The sequence below is a fragment of the Tachyglossus aculeatus genome, chromosome 1 (assembly GCF_015852505.1).
Source record: "Tachyglossus aculeatus isolate mTacAcu1 chromosome 1, mTacAcu1.pri, whole genome shotgun sequence".
NCBI classification, from domain to species: Eukaryota; Metazoa; Chordata; class Mammalia; order Monotremata; family Tachyglossidae; genus Tachyglossus; species Tachyglossus aculeatus.
In genome coordinates this window covers 146,196,427-146,223,054 of record NC_052066.1, presented here as the reverse complement: position 1 = coordinate 146,223,054, position 26,628 = coordinate 146,196,427, and the positions used below count along the sequence as shown (strand labels likewise).

Sequence of the window (26,628 nt, the reverse complement as noted above, 5' to 3'; positions counted from 1 at the left end):
TTATTATTAGGTGGGGTTGATCAAGGAAGGCTTCCTGGAGGAGGTGGTTTTGAGCCACAGTTTGAAGGCAGTGGGGGAGGGAATCTCCCAGGTGGCTGACTGTCCTTGTCTTCCCTGTTTTCCAGGGGGGGCCTTCGGGATCGTGTCCAGGCACACGCAGACTTCCTCGGGCAGCCAGACGGCTGAGGGAAGCGGGGCTCGCCCGGCTGCCGGGCTGGTGGCCGGGATCTCGGCGGGGCTGCTCCTGGGCTTGCTGCTTGTCGGGGGTAGCCTGCTGCTGCTGCTGCAGAGGAAGGGGCTGATCAGGTCACTGACCCCTTCCCCTTCTGCCAATCCCTTCCTATCTTGCCTGGGCTCTTACCACTGGGCCACACCGCTTCATACTACTTGTTCCCCCCCCGCAGTCTTTCCTAGTTGGGAATCGTGTGGCTGCCGGGATGGTCGGTGACACATGCACTCACCCAAAGAACACCCCCCATCCTTTCCCGAACACCCACAGGCACTTGCCCACTCCTGCGCAGACCCTTGTACGCCCATAACGGGAGTCCCCGGAAGGCTTCCTGCAAGAGGTGGGCCACAGGGGAGAATGGGATGGGATTCAACCCAGGTTCGGGGGGGGGGGGGAACCAAGCGCTTAGTACAGTGCTCTGCACACAGTAAGTGCTCAATAAATACAACTGAATGAACCAAGGCGTCCTGTCTCCCCCATGCTCCTCTATGTAGGCAGATAACTGTATAGCATCCGGAGTCACTAATTTTCTTCTAGGATCCCGAGCCTGCCCGCCCCTATGGCCTGGGGCCGCCGGGCCTCTACCCTGGCAGAGACTGTGGCTAAAGACTTCGACAACCCAATGTTTGACACGCCACCGCTGGCCGTAAGTGACACCCATGACCCTCTCTGATCCAATGACAGGGGTGGCATTGACTCTGTGAAGCTTTGCACCGGTGGTGGACGGGGCATGGGGAGGGGAAAAGCCGGCTGGGGGAAGCAGGGCCTTGGCTGGACTGTTGCTTCCTTGAGCATTTGCTCCCTGACTTATCTCTTGACTCTTCTCTCCCCCTCATCCCCCTTTCCATCCCCCTCATCTTACCTCCTTCCCTTCCCCACAGCACCTGTATATATGTTTGTACATATTTATTACTCTATTTTACTTGTACATATCTATTCTATTTATTTTATTTTGTTAGTATGTTTGGTTTTGTTCTCTGTCTCCCCCTTTTAGACCGTGAGCCCACTGTCGGGTCGGGACTGTCTCTATATGTTGCCAACTTGTACTTCCCAAGCGCTTAGTACAGTGCTCTGCACACAGTAAGCGCTCAATAAATTTGATTGACTGATTTGATTCTCTCTGCAGGAGTCAGAACTAGATCCGGTCCCCCAGAAGCCGCAGGGGGCAAGGGAAAGTGGCTGCTACTTTGTTAACCCTGTGTTTGATGTCACAGAGCTGGAAGTGTGACAGCCCGCCCCAAGCTCGCTCCCACCTCGGTAAGCCAGGGGCATGGGTTACGTGAAGGTTAATGGAGGGCGCAGGGAGAGAGGCTTCTCTTTATTGCCAGAGGGAGATGCGGCATGTAGCCGGCTCTGGACAGGGGGGTGCAGTGGTCAGAGACGCAGCACCACGTGGCTTTCGGCTTCACTCTCTCTATCCCTGCCTTTTCCTCTCCTGTCCTGGCTGGGCCTCCTTGTAAGTGTTTGATAAATGCTATATTCATTCAATCGTATTGATTGAGTGCTTACTCTATGCAGAGCACTGTACTAACCTAATACTATAGCTATGTACAAGCACTGTATTAATTACATGGGTAAATACAAGACCATCAATTTAGACCTAGTCCCTGATCCTCACAGAGCGCATAATCCAGACAGCTGAGTGCTTATCCTTATTTTACAGCTCTGAAAACTGAGGCCCAGAGAAGTGGAGCAGCTCGCCCCAGGTCACCCAGCGGCAGTTAGGATAAGTCTCTTGACTCCCTGCCACACTTGCTCTTTCTGAAGGCCAGGCTTTCTCACCATACCCTTCAGCACAGTAACCCCAAACCTAGTCACTGTTCAATGGAGGGGAGATGGGGGTGTGTGGAGGGGGAAGAGGCGAAGGGAAGGGGGCATTGGAGGCTGTTGGACTCCTCCCCCCTCGCCCCCCAACCCCAGCCCTATCCAGAGAGAAAGCCAGCTCCTCTCCCTCTGTCCAGGTGAACGAGCTGGATGTTTCCCTGGGAACTGGAGCCAGCTTTCCAATAAAGTTGAACTGCACTCTGGACTTGCTCCTGGATGAGTGATTGGTGATCAGGGGTGTGGGTAAGTAGAGCCCCCAGTATGTGACAGTAAGTAATAAGGGGAGAACCACAGAGCTCATCCATTCCACTACTCTGAGCCAAATGCCTGTCCTGCTGAAGTGGCCTGGGTCTCCAAGAGCTGGGAGGCACAGGAGTGGGGAAGGTTTCCTTAAAGCTCCCCATGGGAAAGGGACCCTCCCCACCCACAGCCTGGAAGGAGCCTCCCATTGGTGGCCTCCCATTCCCTGGAAGCAACCCTCTTTCTGTTACTTCAAGGAAGCGAAGACTTCTCCCGGGAGCTAGTTTCCAGGGACTGAATTCTTCCTTCAGATGATGTAATAGCAGCAACAGGGGACTGTACCTCCAGCCCCGATGGGTGAGCTGAAGGGGAAGCATGTGTGTTTGTGCTCATGGGTGACAGGTGAGTTTTGGAGTTTCAGGATGAGTCAGAGATGCCAAAGACTCGATCTAGAAAGCTTGCAGCTGAGTGGGGAAGTTTTACCCACCCTCAGACTGGGAATCTCAGTCCATTGCCATTAGTCTGGCCACCTTCCCCACGCCCTCATCCTCCACCCTTCCACCTCTCGCTTGCTGGGTAATAAGATGCAGAGTTGAGGTCAGGTGAGAACCAACACTAACTTGTCCTCTGGCCACCCATGGGGGCTCACCTTCCGATCGGCTGACTGGGCCAGAGCAAACTACCATCTGGGGAGACGCGAAGTCACATGGCATCGCTTCTGCGCTTGGATCCGGGTTAAGTTTGGATTCCCTGGCATAGGTGGAGGCGCACGAAGGCGACCTGCACAGCCAGCCTCAGGTCGGTGCAGTGTCTGCGTAATGGTTTCAGATTCAACTTCGAGCCGTCCTTTATTTCAGGTTGAAAATTCCCCAGACCTTTTCCACTTAACAAAACCCTGGTTCCACTTCCAGGCAGTCTGCACTTGCTTTGCTAAGCTTCCCTCATTTTCCTCCCTGCCTCACTTCAGAACTACCACCAGGCACCCCACTCCTCACACTGAACTCCCCCTTCTAAATCAGTCAATTCTATTTACTTGGTGCTTACCGTGTGCAGAGCACTGTCCTAAGTGCTTGGGAGAGTATACTATAATAATAAACAGCTACATTCCCTGCCCACAACAAGCTTACAACCTCAAAGGTGAGTTTACAGGCTAGAGGGACATAAAGCCCCCATCCTTGGTCAGGCCCGGGGTTTGGGCCCAGAGGGTCGGTGTTCTGTATTGGTCGCCCTCCCTGGACTCCTCCCTTCCCACCCCCGGGGATTACGGATGAAACATCCAAAACACACATCTGTCCCCTTCTAGTGACCCATCCCAGACTCCTCATCCATATCCATATCCGACCCGCAGAGCAGCACAGGGAAGGCACAAGATGGGAAGCTTTTTTTTAACCTGGTTTTCCCTCTGCTCTTGAGGAAGGGTTAGTCCAAGGGAGTCGGGTCATCCACGGGCATTCAGGGCCGTAGTTTCCACATGTCACGACAGACCACTTTGAGTTTTAAAACCTCCCTCTTCTGCTTTATTGACAGGTAAATTGTTCAAAAATGTTCTCACAAATCAATAATTACAAAGACTCAGACTTACATTAAAAAAGTAAAAACCAGAACCACCCCCCCACCCACCCCCAAGCAGTAGTGTCCGGCTCCATCTGAGCCCCCCTTACCGATAATCTGAGGAAAGCACACGCCCGGAGCGAACGCTTAATTTAACAGGATTAAATGTTGACGAGAACCCTCCGTTTCAACTAAAAATAAGTGCACGTCCTATACAGTGTTTCAGAAAAGAACATTAACCATGGGTAGACCATTCTTATCCCGGGAAAACCAAATTTTAAATAAGTGACACCTGACTGTCATCCAACAAATTGGCCCAGAAGGCACACTAGGGTGACAATGACAAACTGGATAGGCCAGCCATGGAATTAATTACAAGCTTTTAATGAAACGTGGTCACAAATCTTTGATTACTAAACGTATAATACATGGAAGCATGAGATTAAATATACACGCGGTCCCAAGGGAAATATACAGGAGTGTGGGGTGGCATCTTTCTACATGATCAACACTTCATAATCATGGGGTCTTCATGCGGGTGAGGATACAACGAATGAGAAAGCAGCACCCTCACTGACAGATTCCCTCCCATTCCACTTTGGAAGCTGAGAAACGGACCAACGTTTAGTGTGAGGCCGTTGCCCAGTCCGCTCTAGGCTGCAAGGATCCTGGCTAGATAAAAGTGTAGTGTATCTTTACGCTGAAAAACAAGAGAAACCATTTCTCCGCCGAGGGCCGCGGGACACGGAAGAGTAAAACTGGTTTTCACAGTAGTGGTTTCTGGTGTCTAAAAAGCCCTGACCGTGGGTCACGATTCAAGAGGACGAAGAAGCAGATTAGCGGGGTTAGGGAAGAGGGGATGGGGGAGCGTTTCTGGTACAGCCTATATACAAGACTACAAAGTTGCCAAGACTGTTGTTCTCTGCAGCTGAATGCGTAATGGCTGAACGAGTAAAAAGGCCACAAACAAACCCCAGCTTTCATCTGACTGCCCGGTTCTGGTGACGCCGGGAGCAAGGGCGAGCTTCCTCTCATTCTCCTAGGGTCTTAGGGAACGGGGACAAGCACATTCAGCTGAGGATGGAACCAGACCTGCCTGCACTTCCTAGGCAGGGGTCGGTATTCTGTCTAAAAGGATTTCCTGCTCATGAGACATTACCTCATTCTATAGAAAAATAATATCGCTGATACTGTTTAGCACTAACACTACCAGCACCTCCGGATCTCTCTGTTTCTTTCTCGGCATAAGAATTGGATTGTTTCTTGGTGGCCTTTAATGCTTTACCTATCGCAGCTGGGTAGAAATGCATATGCATCACCACTGAGCAACGCTGCGTACCAGCCCGCACCGCTCTCGTGATCCCTTCCGAATCGCTTGTCTACGGTCTGGATCTATAGCCGGTCTTGTGCAACACTAGAGAGGGGTCAAGCGGGTGGCCGGGCCCTACTGCGGGAGTTGGGCCGGCCCCGCCTGGGCGGGACGGGGAGGTGTGGAGGAGAAGCTGGAGCCGGCTGGAGGGTTAGGCGTCACAGCTCGACTGATCCAGCCCGTCTAGTGTGAGCTGACTCCTATGGGGGGAGTTGGGGCTTGGGGGACCACTCGGGTTCGAGCTGTTAGACGGAGTCGAGTGTTTGGTGGAATCCGAATCAGGCTGGGAAGAGAAAGAGAATGAACGTTAGCAGGGAGAGGTGATGGTCTGCTGGATTCCTTGTGAGGAATACCAAAGGCCAGGACCTGACCCCTTGGCCGCAGGGGTGGGGGAAGTGGAAAGGACCCACTACAGAGCCCCACGTTACGGGTGACAACCCCAGGTCAGCCTCCGAGCCTAGCCCGTCCAGGACTATCTCCGATGGCGGCCCCGGGACCCTTAGAGGAACTGGGGGAGGGGACCCTTCCTGAAACCCATCGGAGGAAGGAACACCCCGCGGCAGAGAGCTTCCTTCCCTTTTTGGGAAGGGGCATCCCTCACAGGAAGGGCAGGCTTTGGACGCGTTTCCCCTTCCTTTCCTCTCCTGGCCAGAAGCCTGCAGAGACACTCCCGGGCCTCTCTCCTCATGGGAGTGGAGTCCTAGGCCAGGGAGCTGCCTCCACCTTTGCCAAGAAGCACATTCACACCCAGCCCTGGGGACTGGAAGCCTTATGCTCTCGAGCTTCCCAACTACCTCCGAGGGTCAGGTCCCCTGGCTTGGCACATAGTAAGCGCTTAACAAATCCCATTATTATTATTACGCCAACTCAACACAAGTGATGTTTCCCTAGAAGCTTTCAGAAAGTTTCCAGTGGAATATTTCTGTAAAGCCGCAGGTGCAATACTATCACAAAAAAGTACCCGATTTTCAGGCTGGCTGAAGGAAACATGGCAACCCTGAGAAATGCTGACCCGGGGTTTGGACAGGGGCCTGATAGCTGAGAGGCACTGGGTGGAAAACTCTGAAGGGGCAAGACCCTGTTGGGCCAAGCACCAGCAGGGAGCTGGAGGCTCAATCTTACTGTGGGCAGGGAATGTGTCTGTTTATTATCACATTGTACTCTTCCAAGTGCTTAGTACAGTGCTCTGCACACAGTAATCACTCAAGAAGTATGACTGACTGACAGGCAGGCAGTGCGGCTGCTGAACTGACCGGTGGCTACTACCTGTGCCCTCTTCCCTCCTTAGTGGTTTGGGCTTGAGGCCAAGTGTCACTACCTTAGAGGGCTGATCCTTACTCAGCTCCCATCCTCCTCACCTGGTTTGCCCTTGGATCAAACGAGCTGCCGGAAGGGTCGGAATTACTGGGTCGGTAAGGGAATTGGGAGTCCTGGATGGCAAAGATGAGTAAAATGCTAAGGGGTGCCATGTTAAGCGCTTAGTACGGTGCTCCGCACACAGTAAGCACTTATTAAATGTCACTGAATATTAGGGCAAGAACTTCTTACTAGAAACCATAAAGGGAGTATCTGGTGACCAAAGACAGGCAGTTTTTTTTTTTTTAAATGAAACTAGCCAGTCATGCCATTTGGAGTTAAAACTGGAGCTTTTTTAGGTTTGCAAACAACTCCACACCGAAAAAGACCCTCCCCAGGGCACAGACAGGGGAATCATCTTTCCATAAAATCACCTTATTTATCCGGATTGGGCTATGTCTGTTCTATCTTTTATCTATCCCGATGCTTAGCACAGAGTTAGAGGGTAATAAATAGCTCCACCATTATCACCGCCATCGTATGACTACTATTATGATTACTATTACTATTACGTTATGATTGCAGCACGGCTCAGTGGAAAGAGCACCGGCTTTGGAGTCAGAGGTCAATGGTTTCAAATCCCAGCTCTGCCAATTGTCAGCTATGTGACTTTGGGCAAGTCACTTGACTTCTCTGGGCCTCAGTTCCCTCATCTGTAAAATGGGGATTGAGACTGTGAGCCCTCCGTGGGACAACCTGATCATCTTAGAACCTCCTCAGCGCTTAGAACAGGGCTTTGCACATAGTAAGCGCTTAATAAGTGCCATTATTATTATTATTATTATTATTATTATTAAGGCAGTACATAGTAAGCCCTCCTCCCCATCCCCAACATTATTCCTGCTTGGTGAATGAGACCCCTTCTTACCTCTCTATCACCATCCTGGTCCGGATCTGATGTACTTCTTAAAGGCATGGCCACTCCCAAATCACCAGGCCCTAAAGGACAAGGGCAGGTTAGCACTTCATCCGAAACAACGACATGACCCGAACTCACAAGAGCTGCAGTTGGTACCTGAAGAGGGCCACGAAATGTAGGTTTTGTTCCTTGACTGCGGTTGTCGGGAGAGGTTGGTCGGGGGCGGGCCGGGCTTTTCATCTTGCGAGGAAGGCAGAACGCTCTGCGGGAGGAGAGGCAATCCTGTTAACGCGTCCAAAGCCTTTGCAGGGCTATGTGTTAAGGGCTACCTTACCGGCCGTTCCCATTGGTGACAACGGAGCAAATTCAGTGTTGAATTGGTAATTAAAAAGGTTGCCTGGGCTCCCAGTAAGCAACAGTGCAAGGCTCCAGCCTCGTAATGTGAAATGGCACGCTCAGAAACGATGGGGCTCGGGACTGGCCAGGCTACAGGTTTCGGGACCACTCGGCCCACCAGTACCAGGGCTACTGATGGCGGCCCAGCCCCCGAGCAACCATTGCCTTGTCAAAAGGTTATTTATCACTATAGGGGGCTCTGAGGACCACAGCAGCTAAAAGATCTCTCCACAACGTGAGCAATTTATTCCCATCTTATCAGCATGACCAAGGTTACTGTTGTTGACAAATGAGGAAACTCCAGATTGTTTTCTCACCCAGTTAAAGACACATTCAAACTCCGGGGATTTGTTGTTGTTGTTAAAGAAAGGGGAGGGCAAAGAAACAATCACATTCATTCATTTATATGGAGCTGCCATTTAGGAAAAAAAATCATGATTCCCATTTCATTTTCCTTGGGGGTAACTGATATTAACAGGCCAATAACTTCAAATCTGAATGTACTTAATAATAACAATGACGATGATGATATTTGTTAAGTGCTTACTATCTGCCAAGCACTGTTCTACGCCCTGGGGTAGATACAAGGTAATCAGGTTGTCCCACGTGGGGCTCACAGTCTTAATCCCCATTTTGCAGATGAGGTAACTGAGGCACAGAGGTTAAGTGACTGGCCCAAAGTCATAGAGCTGATAAGTGGAGGTGCCAGGATTAGAACCAAGCCCGTGCTCTTTCCACTAAGCCACGCTGCTTCTCACGGGCTCTTCTCTAATTGGTGGGCAGGGAACCGGTCTGCCAACTCTGTTGTACTCTCTCAAGTGCTTAGTACAGTGCTCTGCACATACTGAGCGCGCAATAAATACCACTGATGATGATGTGACCACAGTCAAAAAATGGGAAGAAACAGGTGTTAACTTTCTTTCTGATGGACACTGAATGCAAAGAGTTTCTTCTGCAAAGCAGACTAATCCCTAAAGGTTTAGAGCTATTTTGAGGCCTGCTCCGGAAAAGGGGGAGAGGCAGGAAGAGGAAGAAAGCAGAGGGAGGCCTTGGAGAGAGAAACGGTCATTCTGGAGAAAGGTTTCATTAAGGCTAGGGGAGTGAGATAGGCCGCTCAAAGCTTGTGGAAGGAGGTATCAGAGCCGAGTGTCAGAGGATGAGGGGGAAGGAAATTCATTCTGTTATTCTACTAAGACAAACAAAAAAAGGAAGGAGAGGGACAGGTTATTTATAAAGTCCTATCAAGCGCCAGGCAGTGCATATTTGCCTATCTTTTCAGGAGCAGCTTTCCATTTGAAAAGGGATGTTTTCCTCAAAGAGGATTCAGAGCAGCGAGCACTGTACACTTACAGCTCCTTTCTTGTATGCGTGGTCAGATAAGGGGCAAGCTGTGGAGATGCGGGCCAGACGGGCTGTGTTTACTGGATAGAGGCTCCCTGCTGCACAAGCTCTCTCTCACAGACACACACAGGGACACACATGCATGCAGTCTGTCGCGGCTTTATTTTACCAGAGGGAGATCCATCAGAACCTGCATCCCATCTCCTGGTCCCATATGAGCCACGTGATTAAAGTTTGTTGGGTTCGATATCATTTTTGATCTTAGTTCTGGATCTCTGAGCATCTCTCTGGGGAAAAAGAAAACGCGGTGAATTACCTGAAGCTGCATATCCTGGCCCGGTCCCTCTAAATTAGCCCAACCCCACTTTATGGATGTCTAGATTCTTGCCTCCTCTGCTGTAACCGCTCTTCCTCGGGAACCTTGAAGACAAATCGCCTTTTACTTCTGGTTCGGAGCATTTGTTTCTTGCTATTATCAGAAGTTTCTGGCACACTGAGCACAGCTCCTACAGGGAAAGTAAACAATGCAGAGTAATTACCCGCTACAGAGTGTATACTCAAAATGACACCCCACAGCATCATCATCAATCATATTTATTGAGCGCTTACTATGTGCAGAGCACTGGACTAAGCGCTTGGGAAGTACAAATTGGCAACATATAGAGACAGTCCCTACCCAACAGTGGGCTCACAGTCTAAAAGGGGGAGACAGAGAACAAAACCAAACATACTAACAAAATAAAATAAATAGAATAGATATGTACAAGTAAAATAGAGTAATAAATATGTACAAACATATATACATATATACAGCATATATATGAATAAATTGCATATACAGCATGTCTGGCATTGGTTCGAGTCAAATGGGTTCATTCACAATACCTTAAATGAGGTCCTAAAGTGAACAGAGGACTACAGGTCTTCCTGAATTCTCCCCCAAGACTGCTTACCTGAAAACTTGTTCTTGAAGTATATCAGTCGAGTAGGCTCACAGTTAAGGAGGTTCAGTGTGCCTTCTACATTTAGTGGTCGGATCTGGATTGGAAATAAAAGGGCAACGTCCATTACATCGTCCATTTTCCAAACCTCGGCAAATTGATTCAGCTAATCTCTAAAGGAGGGTGGGATTCCTTACCCTGCGGAGACCAACAGTCTGAACCCATTCCATTGAATTAACATCAAAGACATCCACGCCATACTCACTGTACACTGTGACATAGGAAGAGTTGCAGCCTGATAAGGACAAAACCAAAAGAAGTCAAGATGTGACAGGATTTAAATACGGCAGAAACTTGAGAAACAGCAAAGGTGAATAGCCAAAGTTTTTTTTGTTCAAAACTCGGAAACCTTCGAAGATGACAGCGGGAGACTCGGGAGCTAGGAATCAGAGCGGGAGCTCCTTAGATAAGTTGATATGGAAGGAGTTGATCGGCGGCCTCAAACTTGAGAAAAACTGTTTTCAAAAGATACATACTCCTCAGCCCTCTTCAGAATTGGAGCTGCTCCTGAAGTTCAATCCTATCCTAACTGCACACTGTAAATATGCTCATTCACTTAGGCAAAGAAAAACTGCTGCCACGAATCTTTACCACCCCGAGGATTTTCCTCAAAGACAGAACCCATACTTTAAACGTCATCGAGGGCCTTGGTAAGATTCTCCTGAAAAAGCTAACTGCTCAAGTTAAGCCAAGTCTAAACCTGGCAATCCAAGGGAAGACAGGAGCAATTTTCCGCTTTCCAAAAATTGACATTCTCAAAAAAAAAGGGGGGAAAGAAAAGAGAACTGGATAAAAAGAAATGAACAGTGCTTAAGGCAGGCAAATGAGTTTTTAATATCCTGCCAATCCTACACTGGTTGGGTTGGGCAGGGAGTGTAGCATATCTTGGGCATTATCCTGCTAATCAGGCACAGGCAGTGCAAGCATTTTCAGGTATGAGTCAAGGGCCTAAGGGTATGGCTCAGCTTTTGTTTCCATTTTTTCAACTTCTTCGTCTAGGTGAAAATTTCACTTCCATTATTCATATCTCTGCCCACTGAAGAGAACATTCCTTCCCAGGACTAGCCAACTTTCTTTTGAAGAAGGAACATCAATTACCTAGGCAAAACATTTCCAACGGGCAGGGACGGTGCTATTGGCTGTGCATACGTAAACCTGAGGTAAACTCTTCAGAAAGCGCTTAGTACAGTGCTATGCACATAGTAAGCGCTCAATAAATACGATTGATGAGAAAGTGAAATTACGTTTTGATTACAAGTCAGTCAAATCGGTGGGGGTGGGGGAAGGCATTTACGGAAGTCACAACAGACTTCCAAAACGCTTCCGACCGAGTCCCTGAGAAACCGCAGTGGGAGCTCTTGGAAATGAAATTTACCGAAAAGGCATTCCCAGGCAGAAGGGTGCCTTCCGGGAGAACGGGACCCCTATCTAACCTGGATCTCCATTTTCTGGGGGAAAATTTCCTCCGGAATATGGCTGTGATCGCTGCTCTCAGGCCATTTCAGTTAAAACCTTACTATTGCTTCTTGACGTAACAGCCCCTGAACTGCTGGGTTCAGATGATAAGTGGGCAAAGCAGCCTCTTGATGGCAACCCATCAGAGAGAAAAGAAGAAGCTCCAAATGGAACAGCTCCCAGCCTCCCTATGAGCAGGGACTTGAGAGGGGAACGCAATGGCTCTGGACCAAGAGGCCTTCATAAGGAGCAGGAAGACGTGGTGAATTTTTTCCCCAACTCGGGGTGGCCGATGCCTGAAGCGGGCTCTAGTCCTAGTCCCCAGTTTGGAATCTGCGGCCCAGTCCGGCTATGTTTAGCTGCTCCCGCAGTCCCTTTTAATCCACTTCTGACCATGGGGTGAAGCTTGTGGCTTTGGTGCCTGTGGTGCTGTTGGGCTCGCCCTGTGAGCCCCCCTACACTACTGAGACTGCCTTTGGCACCTGAAATCGCTGCATGCCCCGTCCCTGAGGCTCGGGTCACCTCCTGGCTTGGCTGATCTCTCTCGGGTCCCATCTGGACCTGGACCCGATACCGTGGTCAGGGGCTCTGCTTGGGCAAGATCAAGGGCCCTGCTTGGGCAAGGTCAGGGTTTTCCACCCAATTCTGGTTGCTCGTTAAAGGGTGTCATTTTTTGGTTTTTCTATCGGAACGCTCATCCTTCAGCCAGTTGAGGGTGTTTATTGAGTGCTTACTGTGTCTGTACAAAGCACCTGGGAGAGGACAATAAAACAGAGTTAGTAGACACGTTCCCTGCCCAGAAAGAGCATACAGTCAAGACGACTGTATCCTTTTATATGCTCCCCAACTGACCCAACCCAGTCACAAGATGTGGCTCTATAAACTGCTTTAAGGGCAGCACTTGAGGACAATGAGGAATGTGCTTCTTACCTATTTCTCAGACCCCTGACTTAATATTACGAGCAGCAGCCTGGAAGAGGACAAACGCCTCGGGGCGGTGGGATAAGGAGGAGGAAGAGAGGGTGGGAGATCATCCAGTAGCCTCAGAAACCTTGGCTGGACCACTAACGGCTGTTGGAAGAGTGTGGAGAACCTGGGCCAATCTGAGAGATGGATTACCTCTCCAAACTCTGAACTTCTTAAAATGGGAAGTTCCCGAGGTTGGTTCCCTATCAGGGTCAAGCAGCACTAGCACGGTGTTGATCTGCACGCAATGCTGTTGGCAGGATGATTAAAGAGTACATCAGAAGTACATTAATCAAAACCAAGTGGAGAACCAGACTTTCCTCGCGCCCACAACCTCACCATAGCTATTTTCAGATTAGAACCTGCACTTAGTTCTCAAAAACACCACCAAAGAGCACTCCAACACCCCCCTAAATCTGACTGGCTGACGTCGAGTTTGCAATAGCTGTATGAGGGAATAAAGGAAATTAAAGGCATTTTAGAAGTTTCTGTTCCTGCTTCGAACCCTTAGGTGCTACAATGACCCAGTACAACTAACAATGGAATCTAGCCTAAGGGCTCTCCAGTTTCAAAAACCTGAAATGAACTCTCAGCTAATCAAGTTATTAATTTAAGATCCTTAACAGCAATGCTCTCATTTTCTATTCATCTAGCACCACTGTCCGAAAAATTATGGATCTTTCAGTATGCCACTCTCATTGCTAAATAAGCAAACGATTTAAAAGTTTTGATTATAAAGCAGGCTGTACAGCAGAGCCTCATAAACTAATGAATCCACTCATGGGCTATCCTATTACAGCCTCTTTTTATTGATCACAAGCTTGGAGTGCTCTCTCAAACAATATACTTCCTCCCTAAAACAGAACATTGATATGTGAATTAATCCCTTTAAACCAAATTCAAAGACAGAAGCAGTGTGGCTTAGTGGAAAGAGCAAGGGCTTGGGAGTCGGAGGACGTGGGTTCTAAAACCCACTCTGCCACCTGTCTACTGTGTGACCCTGGGCAAGCCACTTCACCTCTCTGTGCCTCAGTTACCTCTATAAAATGGGGATTAAGATTGTGAGCCCCACGTGGGACAACCTGATTACCCTGTATCTACCCCAGCGCTTATAACAGTGCTTGGCACATTGTAAGCGCTTAACAAATACCATCATCATCATCATCAAATTCAGAAATAATCAGTTCAACTATCCAGAAGTCAACAAACATATAATCGACGGGAGAAAAATGAACATTCAGGAGAGGGGCTTTGGCTACCTCCCTTTGGAACGAGTCCTTTAAAAATCTAGAGAGCTGGCTTTTACATTCCTCAAACAATTTCTTGCTGTTTCGCATCTCTATAAAAAAGAAATCGCTGGGCAACTGTTCTCTACGTGAGAAGAATAAACCGCCAGCAGACTTCTGCTGAAAAATCTCCGGCAGGAGGGGTTCTCGCAGGATTTGCAAGAGAAGCACGTAACCCTTTACCAACAAGGGGTGTGAGGCTCAGAGCGACTTGCCCCATGCCTCAAGAAAACGATGGGCAAAGCTGTGCTCTCCTTTCTACCCGACATTTCTACCGGCAGGAACTTCTACTGCGCAGGGCAGAGGAGAAACAGATCTTGGCGTTTCCACCTGAACTGGAGAAACTGGAAGACAAACCGAAGCAGAATAGAGAACGCAGGCTGATTTTTTGATGAGAAAAGCAGCAACAGGGATATGGCAACAGAAAAACATATACATACTACAGGCAACAGGAGTTGCAGGCCACATTAGCTCCTGCATGCGTGACCTCCGACCTTGTGAATCCACGTACAATCCCATATGGCTGAAGCAAAGCAGGTACTCCTCATTACTGAGCTCCACAGCACAAAGGGCATCAAAAGATTGTTGTGAGAGGAACATAAGCGAGGGGTCATTAGGATTTACCAGGTTCAGAGATTGTCCATCTCCCTGGATGTTCAACAGAGAGAACCCAGATGGGTGGCCAACACAGAGCTTGTCCTTGAACACTGCCATCCATTGTACGTTTCCTGGGGTCAGAATCTCCGTGAACTTTTTGTGGAAAGGTTTAGTTCTGTGGATTTCATAGCAAAGAACCAGTCGCTTTACGGCCACAAACAGACAAGTTGAGGCGCTCTTCTTCAGGGTGGCGGTTATTATAAACTGGCAGCCTTTAGTTTCCGGAAGCTTAATGTCAAAGTTGCCTTCGGAGCCATCGAGGGACGACCACGGGTACAGGTGCACTTGATGGTTCCGCCCGCAGACGAGAATGATAATTTTCTCTTTGGGAGCAAGCTCTATCTGGTACACCTTCTTGCAGTCGGCAGCTCGGACGATTACTGAAACACAACGCAGACGTACTGCTTAGTGCCTAGATGACTCCTAGTAACATTAATCCCAAATTACTCTGGGGACAGAAGGCCAGAAAAGAAGGGGTTTCTTTGGACTGCTCTCCTCTTTGGAGGTAAGCACAATGCAGGGCTAATAGTACTTCTAGACTGTGAGCCTGCTATTGGGTAGGGACTGTCTCTATGTGTTGCCGACTTGTACTTCCCAAGCGCTTAGTACAGTGCTCTGCACACAGTAAGCGCTCAATAAATACGATTGATTGAGTGATAGTACTTATAAAGTGTTTACTGGGTGCACAGCACTGTACTAAGCGTTGGGAGAGAAAACCTAAGTGGGAATTGGACAAAGTCCCTATTCTTGGGGTGGGGGTGGGATGAAAGCTATGGAAACGTATCCAACTGCAACCCATTAGGATATGTAATGCAGGCATGGAAATCCGGATTTTATTTCTTCTCCACCCACAAATGCAGTCAACAGCCAACAGTAAACTTCCCTTCAAAATCTCATTTTCCTCTTTGGCAACTGTCCCCTTGTGGGGTGGGGGAGGGCAGAGAAGCAGTATCAGAGCAGCATGCCCATCTGCAGCTAGCCAGAGAGTCAGTTTGTCAGTCACTTGCATTTATTCATTCATTCATTCAACTTTATTTATTGAGTGCTTACTGTGTGCAGAGCACTGTACTAAGTGCTTGGGAAGTACAAGTTGGCAGTATATAGAGACGGTCCCTACCCAGCAACGGGCTCACAGTCTAGAAGGGGGAGACAGACAACATGAGCAATGCACTGTACTAAGCCCTTGGGAGAGTATGGCAGACACATTCCCTGCCCACAACGAGCTTACAGTTTATAGGGGGAGACAGACATTAATATAAATTACAGATATGTACATAAACGCTTGGTGGAAGGGAGAGGGGATGAATAAAGGGAGCAAGTCAGGGTGATGCAGAAGGGAGTGGAAGAAAAGGAAAAAAGGGCTTAGTCGGGGAAGGCCTCTTGGAGGATATAGACACTTTGAAGGTGGGGAGAGTAACTGTGTCAGATATGAATAGGAAGAGCGTTCCAACCCAGAGGCATGACATGAGCGAGAGGTTGGCTGCGAGACAGACGAGATTGAGGTACAGTGAGAAGGGTGGCAGAGAGCCAGAGGGAGGGTGATCTCAACTAAGAACTGGAGACCTCCCCAGTGGTCCAGGAAGAGAATCCACAGGCTCCCTGGGCAGGTATGGCAAGCACATTAAAGACCCTTTGTAATGTAAAGTCTGAAGCCAAGCACTTCTAAGATCACCAGCTAAAAATAGTCACACACACACATTCACAGTCTACTACTTCTCTAGCCCTGGGAGAGTGCCTTCAGGGGAGCTATGCTTGGGAGTCCGGGCTCAGAGAAACAACCCTGCAGTGACTTCATACTGCAGTTACTGGGGATGTCTGGTCTGAGCCCACTGTTGGGTAGGGACTGTCTCTATATGTTGCCAACTTGTACTTCCCAAGCGCTTAGTACAGTGCTCTGCACACAGTAAGCGCTCAATAAATACGATTGATGATGGAGAAGGTCTAGGGGTGGTACTGGTCTGGCTCCTCCCCAATCCCAGGGGCTAAAGTAGCAGTTCCAGGCCTACGCTGACCGACCCTAGCTTCGCTCCAAGATCTCCAGACTTTCTGGCTCGGGTTACCCAGGGCAACTTTCAGGCCAGCGCTCCGTGAACTCAGAAGTGGCTGAAACCAGGGCAGAATGGATTGTGAAGGGGCTGGGCCAGGGTGTGTGACACATGGCAACGGGCCTTGCTGAAATCGATTCTGTGGTGCTCCCCCACCTCTGAGCTAAACCACTGGGTTTTGTACAGCAAAGCGAAAGGAAACACAATCTGAGGTGACACAGCCCAGAAAAATGCTCTTGTTCATTCTGGGGTGGAGGCTAACTCACCACACACAGAACCCTGCCACCTCCCCAGGGAAGGAACACAGGCCAATTTTGCTTCGGGATTTTTTCACACGTTCACACGCGGTCCATCAAACAGCAGAGGGGAGAAACACTTGACTTTCTTCTCAGGGAAGAATGAGATTAATTCAGGCTGAGACACGGCTGCTCTCAAATTTCTAACCCAACTGGGTCAAAAGAGCGAACAGGAAAGGAAGACCCTGGTTTTGAGAAAGCCTCTATGATAGCATAGGGTTGACTGAGAAAGAATAATTGAGCCGGCAACTAAACCACGCAGAAGCTATTTCATGTTATCTGACTGGGTGGGCACCTCAAGGACTATTATCGGCACAGGTAAAGTCTGGGTTGAAATGGTGAAGTTTTCACCATTCACTTGGTTAAGAACAGGGCTTTGGGCAAGTGGAGCACTGAAATGCTTTTCCATGCTTTCCAGTAGCTTGACTTTCCTCTCAGGCATAAGGGTATTGGTTACTCACTTGAATAGATGGTCCTTACAAGTCCCCCTAAGAGTGAGTGAGTGTGTGTGTGTGGGTGGGTGTGTGTGTGAACACAGACACTTTCTATCCCAAATTTGCCTGAGAAACAACCACACAAGCACCAGCTAAATACGCGCCCCTTCCTTCCCCCAAACCATGCCCCCGACCCCCGCCAGCAACATACCATCACGGGTCACTTCTATCACATACAGCCCTTCTTCTGTACCGACAGCTATCCTATCCCGATCTGGAGAAAACAAGAGGGCGATGGATGAGAAGAGGAGAACCAGGAAAAATGGGGACTGTGTTTATGTTAGAAACCAAAATGTTGGCTTTTGGTCAGATTACCTCGAAGCACAGGCCAAAGTAACTTAAGGTCTAAAATAGCCTGTGCTTTCCTAACAATTGGCTTTCATCTTTCAAATAAAAGCCTACATATAAAAGCCTACATATTACAGCAGTTGAAAACATTCTGCTTTGCAGATGTGGGTACGTGTGGCAGTGCACGTTTATGTATAGCACCATCCTCGGGGTTTGCAGGTGACGGTTCTGGTGTTGACGCTCCCCCATGGGGTCTGGGAGTGGCTGCAGAGGCTGATCCTGGACAGACCGTCCTGATCAAACTTTGCAAAGCTGTCGGAAAGCACACACTGGTTTAAATGGTCATCCCCATATGCGTACCGATTATAGCAGCAGTTACAATGGTTTTAATCAGAGGCAGTGTGCTGTCATAGGCTTCTTGTGGAATATGTACAACTTGGTTTTTCAGTCTGTTTTTCTGCAGAATTGACTGGAGCCCTTCTAGGATTCCCACCCACTTCCTCTTTTCATTCTCGTTTTCTGTCAGGATCAGCAGGGAACTGGTCTTAGAAGGAGATCCTAAGAGAGAGGTTGTCACCTTCAAAAGAACAAAACAAAGACCGGCTTATAAAACATCAAATTAGACCGAATACAGACAAAATACAAGATCCTACTACAAAAAAGGCATTTGATTTGACAGTGGATCACTTCCAAAGAGCACAAATTTTATTTTTCCCTGAGTGGAAGAAATGGAGCCAACTACGTGTTCCGTACAGAATACGACCCTTTTGACTTTGAGCTAAAATGCCATTTTTATTTTATTTTATTTTATTTTCCCTTTACAGTCAAGGGTCTGGCAATAACTAAGTCTCCAAGGCTTTCCGCTTTTCTTCAAGCTTTCCCCTCAGGTTTTCATACCAAATACGGAACAAGGTAACTACAACATTAGTCCAAAACCCAGCTGTGAGAAATCCCATTAATTCACCAGCATTTAGGTTCCTTGTGAATTTGGTGTGGTAGCATATTTTGAAAATATTTATTTCAGGGAAAGTAGTGGTAACGGATTCTCAGATTACTGTCAAGGGAGGCAATACTCTTTATGGAGAAGCACTTAATTTCAATTCAAATGATATCGCCAATGGGGTGAAATCTTCCCTAGGCACTCATTATGAGAACCTGGATCGTTCTGCTTGCTGTTTAGTTGTGAAATGATTACAATTCTCTTTCTGCATTAGGGACTTTGGTGGTCTCTGTGTGGAGAAATGGGATTCAATACCAAAGGTGATTCCTAGACTTCGTTTGCGAAATTCAGAACTCGACTGAGTTGAAAAAGCACACTCCGAAGTATGGCAAAGTGCTCTAATGATTAAAGGAATGAAAGTGTCAACACCATCCCCAGATTTCTCTTAGAACGAAATGCTCAAAGTTCAAATAAGGAGAGAGCACAGAGTAATCTGAGATGCAAACCACGTAGGAAAGTGGTGTACACAGGAGTGATTTGAAAAGAGACAGAGGAGCTGTGAGGTGGCGAAATGGAGGTTTGCTTCAGATGTCAGCAGCTGCACAGAAGGTTCCACACCAACAGGGATAAGGCTGTGAGAAAAGAGAGAGGAAGCAGCTGCTAGGTGGTGGTGGTGGTGGTGGTGATGGTGGTGGTGGTGATGATGGAAAGCGGGATGGACACACGCAAGGTGCACAAGGAATCTGGAGCAAGAAAGGAAGGTTGGAAAATCAGATCTCTTTTAACGTGGGAACAAAGCAATACACGAAGCATTAAAATGCCAAAACTTCAATGAGGTGGGTTTCATCACACTTCCCAAGTTGAAGAAAACACAACTGTTTAGAAATGTGGTGAAACACCTTCTCTTGTTAGGAAACTTCGGGAAAAAGCTTCTGAAATGTATATTTGGCAGCCAGTCTGTGATTATTTTCTACAGTACGAAAAGGAATTACACTCGAACTCTCTCTTAAAATGAAAAGAAAGTATAATGACCATACCCTGAATATACAAGGGATGTCTCGGCGGGTAGCATGTATTACATCTGATGCTAGGACAGAGCTTACAGAAAAATCTTCATCTCTGCAAGAAACAGAAAATTGGGACAGTTTGACTTTCTAAGGAAAGAGGAAGATCATTCTCTTTCTGATTATTTTTATGCGTTTTACCTTCTCTTCTGGAAAGGGTTATTTATTTTTTGAACCCACAGACTATACTAGAAAGCATAAGCTCTTTTCAATTTAAGCATAAATTGGCAATAAATGACATCTAAACAGCTGCTTCATGGATGTTCTGGATACATTCTATTCCAAACAGCTCTTAACTTCTCAATTATGAGCTTACCACCAAATACCCATTTGGTCTGTATCTCTGGCTACAGCAGGCACAAGGCACTTCTAGGACACTCGTGAAAGAACTGCATCCAACTGACAAAATAGGAGAGCAAACACTTGGGCTAGGAAAAGGTAAATGGAGGGAGGTTTCAATAACTGCTAACTTCCCAGTTCAAGTATCTGGGGCCAACATTTCCTTCCACTGCCCTGCCTCAGGGATAGACCTGGATCAGGATGTAGATTCGGATCTCTATTTTGAGGGGGGAAGAAATGCTCTCTATATCCTTAGAGCAACTGGACAAGCTTAATGTTCTCATTTCAGTAAGGTCAGCCGACTTCTTTACATCATTTCCCTTCCCTTCAAGGCCCTGCTGAGCGCTCACCTCCTCCAGGAGGCCTTCCCAGACTGAGCCCCTTCCTTCCTCTCCCCCTCATCCCCCTCTCCATCCCCCCCATCTTACCTCCTTCCCTTCCCCACAGTACCTGTATATATGTATATATGTTTGTACATATTTATTACTCTATTTATTTTATTTTGTTAGTATGTTTGGTTTTGTTCTCTGTCTCCCCCTGTGAGCCCACTGTTGGGTAGGGACTGTCTCTATATGTTGCCAATTTGTACCTCCCAAGCACTTAGTACAGTGCTCTGCACATAGTAAGCGCTCAATAAATACGATTGATGATGATCATTTCCTCTGGTTTCTTGACTGCAGAGAACTCTTTTCCACCTGCTCACCTGGTCATTTCTCCCCCAAAAGCAACTGAGGAAGGGAAGCTATACATTTTAAACAAGGAAGCTTTAATCATTTTTGTTTACAATTACAGAAAATAAAGGATATGAAATCTTAAGACATTAGAATATGGCCATTTCCAAGAAATAATTTCCCATTTTGACTAGAAAATCATCTGTATAAATAAAGACAGCATTTGTATTTGAGTTTTTCTCGTCCTGGGTCTGCCATTTGCCTGTTGTGTGACCTTGGGCAAGTCATTTAACTCTTTTGCACCTCGGTTAACTCATCTGCAAAATGGGGATTAAAAAAACCAACCGGTTCTCTCGTTCTCTTAAACACTACGAGCCTCACGTGGGACAGGGATTGTATCCAATCTGATTTATCTTGAATCTACCCCAGGGCTTAGCTCACAGGGCTTAATAAATACTAGTATTATAATTTTTAAGCAGCAAAGAAAACAAACCTGAGATCTAAAACTTGGCTTGCAACAACTCCAGGCTGGGTGGATTTTCCTTCGGGTAAATCATACAAGAAGAGCTTACAGTCACAGACAACTGCATATGCTCTCTGCCATCCTTTCTTCACCCCTGTAGGCTTTGGAACCTGCTCAGAAATATTTGATTACATTATATTTTAAGGTTTACTTATAACGCATATTTGAACCGCGGACGGTACATTTTCTGATTCCCATTTCCCCATGTGAATACTCCCGTGAAAATAATAACCAAACCTTTTCATTTTGCTTCTCAGTTGGTATTTACACAGAAGATCCAGAAGGGCTGGAATTCAGTGGGGTTAAGAGTAACTGATTTTTAATGATGCTTCAATAGGCATTTGTGTGATTCGATGGGAAAAAAGTGATCCTATGTTTTCATTCCTCTATTTGAGCACTCCCTCCTTCCCTCTTACTGAACTCTGTGTGGGACACAGAGATTGTGCCCCATCGGATTATCTTTACTTACCCTGATGCTTAGCACAAAGAAAAGCCCTTAAGAAATGTCATAATGATTATTATTTTTCCTACGCCTGTCTCCCCTGCCACATTATGGCTTGAGGGTTCTAATCCCGGGTCTGCCATTTGTCAGCTGTGTGACTTTGGGCAAATCACTTAACTTCTCTGTGCCTCAGTTCCCTCATCTGTACAATGGGGATGAAGACTGTGAGCTCCACGTGGGACAACCTCATCACCTTGCATCCCCCCCAGTGCATACAGTAGTGCTTTGCACATAGTAAGCACTTAACAAATACCATCATTACTATTATTGAGGGCAGGGGTTGGGTCTCAACTCTAGTGTTCTCTCACAAGCTCTTAGTTCAGTGCTCTGCCCATAGGAGTTGCTCAGTAAACACGAGCTTGTTAAGAGGCTTACCTTGACGTAACCTTTGTAGGCGGTTCCTATCCCTCGCTGCACATCTACTCCGAGAGGCCTTTTCGATTGCTCAGGAGGTATAGGACAGACCTGAGGGGCACTATCTTTGCAGGAAACATGGCACGAAAATGAACACACTGGAAATACAAACATAAAACATGCCGTTATTTATCACACACACACACATACATGTATACATACATACATACATATATGTGTGTGTGTATATATATATATGTATATATATATATATATGAGATAATGGAGTTTGTTATCTGGAATGATGGATAAGAACTTAATCAGAAGATCCCCAGCATCAAAAACCAGCAGAAGAATTAATTCTGGTGTTAGGGGTTTGCCCGGTATCACTCAGACTCTCCTGTCTCTTGTCCTTGCTGGGCAACAAGCACATAGGCAGGAAGGCGTGTAATACATCGTCAAGTCCACACAAGGATTTCACCTACATTAGCCAGTAACAGGCAGAAACAAGACTAGGACCCATGTCTTCTGTGCTCTTCCCTCTGGACCCACAGAGGGACTACGGCATATATATCATCACTGTCGTCATCATTATTAATGGTATTTATTGAGTGCTGACTGGGTGCAGAACACTGTACCAAATGTACACCACAAAAATATGTGTACCATCTTCAAATATTTCTTCTATTTCAGGACGATGTGATTAATAATGAGGCCCCATCTATGCATGCAAACATTGAGGTTGGTGAGACAGGCAAATGAGAAGCAGCGTGGCTTAGTGGCAAGAGCCCGGGCTTGGGAGCCAGGGGTCGCGGGTTCCAATCCCAGCTCCGCCACTTGTCGGCTGTGTGATTTTGGGTGAGTCACTTCACTTCTCTGGGCCTCAGTTACCTCATCTGTAAAATGGGGACTAGGACTGTGAGCCCCATGTGGGACACCCTCATTACCTTGTACCTCTCCCAGCACTTAGAACAGTGCTTGGCACATAGTAAGCGTTCAACAAATACCATTATTATTATTATTATTAGCCCCCTACCCACTTAGGGAGAGCAATCCATCCCTAATTAGGGCAGCTCAGGCACCCAAGGTCTTATGCTGCTCCCAGATAATCAATCCCACAAACAATATCCTGAGCTACCTAGACTTCCAGAGAACTTTGGTTTAAGAGTAGGAGGAATCTCACTCCGGGGAGGTCATGTGCTTTAACTGATTTCCCAGTAGTGGACCTGGTTTGCAAGGAGCCATCCCCTTATCCTGTCTGCCCCATGACCAGCAGAAAGCAAGAAAACTCCTCAAGGAGGATGATCAGAGGAGTGTTAAAAAAGATCCTCTTTCTGTCACTTAGAAAAGTGGGTTACGATTAGTATACATCCCCAATAACAATGACAAGACAGCCAAAATGCTTTGGTCCCATCAGACTGAAAAAGTCAGTTGTATTTCACTCTAATTACAAAGGTCCTGTGGTTAAACTTCTCGGTTGTAAAAAAAATATGCAACGCCAGTGGAAATTCTCATCTTTTTCACTGTGCAAAAAATTGAAAAAACATCGAAAATCAAAGTGGCGGTACCTCTGTGACCCTTAGCCAAGGGTTCCTACCTGGTGACCCTCTGACAAATGCTAGCTAACAGCGTCGGAGACAAGTCGGTATCAGTCACTGGAAATAGCTGACTTTTCCCAAATACTAATGTCACCAATATATGGTCTGATGACAACTCCATAGTTCAAGGTAGTTTGGATGTCTGGATGTGATGAGTTAAGCCATGTGAATTTGTGGTCTCTTTGAGAACCATCAAAGACTTACAAGGATTAAAGAAGCTTTTCCCTGTTTCTCTTAAGGATTTCTTGCTCCAACCCCCTGCCTCACTGGTTTACTGAGGAGTCAGCCATACACCAGTTATATCTATTTCTTATCCCCCCTTCTGATGGTGTCTTTGGGCTGTCTGCCCTACTTCTTGCCTTTCCTGGTTTCCATCACCCAGCAGTTCCAAAGGCTCTTGAGGCTTCTTTCTCTTAAGTCTGGGGCTGCCTCATTTAAACCTCCATCTCTCCCAGTTTCCCCAAAATCTCTGGGATGTGTCAGCAATGGACGGTTTCCTGATTTGCTACATCCTTGTCTCGGTTCTCCACTCTAGCAATATCTGTGCCTTATTTTGGTCTTCAAACTCCAAACCCAATCCCACTGAGTTTCTCTCTAAGGGCAGTTTTTACTGCTGGTTTTTAAAAATCTTCCTTTGAATGTTTCAAAAGACCATATAGTCGACCGTGTGTCCCAGGCACTTTGCTTTGTGCTCGGGCTTCTAGCCAGTCTTGCTCATTTAGAGCACTTTCTCCTCCACTTCGTGCCCTCTTATCCTTCCTCTGTGCTCCCCAGGCATGCTGTGGTGAGAGTGTGGGATGGAAACGCCTCACCGTAGGTTAAAAAAAGATGCTCTTATTTAAAACGATTAAAGTAAGAGGCTATTCAGAGTAATGAACTCCATTTACGTGGTCTCAAAAACAACCCAAATCCAAATTACTCACCCTCACAGGCGTAGCCTTGTCGGACTAATCCCACCATGAGGGAAGTGCAGTGACTACACTGAGTTGGGCTTGAAAAGGACTTGATACTGAATTGGTGAGCTTTAGGCTGAAACAGAAAAGGCTGATCAATTTACTTGCAAACAAGTTTAAGAGCAATGTCTAGAACAGATTAACACCTCTAAGTCTATATCAAAATAACAAGCCATTATCTAGCCCAGGGATCAGCTGCTGTTTGGTGCAAGAGCCAAACGAAACATCACCCGAGAGGTTGGCGTGCAGAAAGCCGAATGCTTTTACGGACGCACAGAGATGTAGTTTACATCACTGTGTAATTATGAAATGATAGAAAGATAAGTGAATATTGTACTTACATTGCTATTTATTAGAAGGACTTAGAGGGAGAAAGAGAAAAGAGGTAGAGGAGGAGAAGAAAGAAGAGCAAGAGAAAGAGGGAGAGGAGGAAAGAGAAGGGGAAGGGAGAGGAGGAAAGAGAAGGGGAGAGAGACGAAGGGAAAGAACAAACTTATTCCTGTGGGAAGGGAGGAGGATGGGTGCCAGAGGATTCATCACCATCTCATTCACCACCTCCTCCTTCTCCTCCTCCTCTCCTTCTCCTCCACTGCCCTTTACCATGGGGAGACTTTCGTCCCGTCGTGGGAGCCACGACACGTATGTGTGACCCTTGGCAAAGGGGCTACTCTTGCCCCTGACTGGCATACAGTTCATCCTACTGTCCAATGATGACAACGGGAGCTCCACTTATCCCCAGACCAGGTGAGGTTGCCTCCAGTAGGCAGAGGGTAAAGGAGTCAAGCCACCACCTTAGCTCCACTTCGGCCCCTTCCTGGCTCAATGGGGCCGAACGGGTCGGCTACACCTTGCCCCGGGAGGTATGTGGGCAGAGCTGACGGCATTTCTTCCAGGGTGCTCCGTCTGTGGGACACTGACCCCCTAAAGAGTGGGCGCCTATGCTCAAAGCCACATTTGGCATCAAGAAAGAGCAGTGTGGCCTAGTGGAAAGAGCCCGGGCCTAGGAGCCAGAGGACCTGGATTCTAATCCCAGCTCTGCCACTTGTCTGCTGGGTGATCTTGGGCAAGTCACTCCACTTCTGTGTGCCTGTTACCTCATCTGTAAAATGAGGATCAAGGCTGTGAGCCCCAGGTGAGACGTGGACCGTGTCCAATGTGACTGGCTTGTGTCTACCCCAAGTGCTTAATACAGTGCCTGGCACACGGCAAGCGCTTAACAAATACCATTTAAAACAAACAAAAAAAAGAGCCTTAGGTTTCCAGCCCCGATCTAGCCTAACAAACTTACCTGCGAATGAACTGCTCAAATCTTTCTTCACCTATATTTATACTTAGATTATACTGCCTCATCAAGTTAAAGTATTAGGCGCTTTCACTTGGGCACACTAAAAGACGAAACAGACTCAAAACTTGATAAACCTAACGTCTGGAAAAAGAGTCTTGTTCACTGGCAAATCAGCAGCTCAGAAACGAATATTTCAATGAACCAAGTTGGGATTTTTCTTAATAAGACATTTCCCAATTTACTGGTAAACAGAAACGGCTTCAAATGATGCATTTCCTTGAATAAACTGATACTGGATTAATGAGGATTTATTACAACTCTATAAAGAAGTTCAGTAATGCATTAAGTTCTCTGTCTCTCTCCACACACACACACACACACACACAACTCTTTTAAGTCACAAAATTTAGTAAGAGCTCACCTTTGGTACAGCTAGTGAAATGGACTGAATGATGGGGGAAGGAGTAGCAGGTACTCTCTGCTGAAGTCGAGTCGTTCCCTGGATTTCAGTAAATTACAAGATTAGTGAGGCTGGGCTCTGAGCAGCTTTGCTTTTAACTTTCTGCACTGAGGATAGATTTCCTTGCAAAATACATTAAGATACCGAGTCACTTTCAACTTCACTTTCACTTGGGATTTACTACACCTGTGGCATACCCTTCTCAAAGCACTCATCAGCATTTCACAGGTCAGGCAGTAGCAGGGCAAAATTTAGTACAAAGATCAAGTACGTCAATACGCTCATT

General features: G+C 47.2%; 2 protein-coding genes across 5 annotated transcripts in view; one reads left to right on the top strand and one right to left on the bottom strand.

The window, feature by feature from the left end:
• AMN (amnion associated transmembrane protein) overlaps positions 1–2,255 on the top strand; it is a 41,542-nt gene extending 39,287 nt beyond the window's left edge. For both annotated transcript variants that reach the window (XM_038747428.1, XM_038747419.1), the window contains 4 exons: positions 126–306; positions 767–875; positions 1,356–1,486; positions 1,893–2,255. In XM_038747428.1, the coding sequence (XP_038603356.1) occupies positions 126–306; positions 767–875; positions 1,356–1,457 (392 nt within the window). In that variant the 3' untranslated portion in view covers positions 1,458–1,486; positions 1,893–2,255. The remainder of the gene's footprint in view (positions 1–125; positions 307–766; positions 876–1,355; positions 1,487–1,892) is intronic.
• A 1,952-nt stretch (positions 2,256–4,207) lies between these two features.
• CDC42BPB (CDC42 binding protein kinase beta) overlaps positions 4,208–26,628 on the bottom strand; it is a 110,039-nt gene continuing 87,618 nt past the window's right edge. For 2 of the 3 annotated variants that reach the window (XM_038747575.1, XM_038747576.1), the window contains 15 exons: positions 26,304–26,381; positions 24,568–24,673; positions 22,068–22,204; positions 21,161–21,300; positions 19,631–19,712; positions 18,014–18,230; positions 17,517–17,579; positions 14,314–14,910; positions 10,304–10,401; positions 10,119–10,203; positions 9,554–9,671; positions 9,335–9,452; positions 7,585–7,690; positions 7,438–7,508; positions 4,208–5,496 (listed from right to left, as the gene is read on the bottom strand). In XM_038747575.1, the coding sequence (XP_038603503.1) occupies positions 5,365–5,496; positions 7,438–7,508; positions 7,585–7,690; positions 9,335–9,452; positions 9,554–9,671; positions 10,119–10,203; positions 10,304–10,401; positions 14,314–14,910; positions 17,517–17,579; positions 18,014–18,230; positions 19,631–19,712; positions 21,161–21,300; positions 22,068–22,204; positions 24,568–24,673; positions 26,304–26,381 (2,148 nt within the window). In that variant the 3' untranslated portion in view covers positions 4,208–5,364. Of the gene's footprint in view, positions 5,497–7,437; positions 7,509–7,584; positions 7,691–9,334; positions 9,453–9,553; positions 9,672–10,118; positions 10,204–10,303; positions 10,402–14,313; positions 14,911–17,516; positions 17,580–18,013; positions 18,231–19,630; positions 19,713–21,160; positions 21,301–22,067; positions 22,205–24,567; positions 24,674–26,303; positions 26,382–26,628 lie in introns of those variants that run through there. The other variant, XR_005451381.1, reaches the window with a different exon arrangement.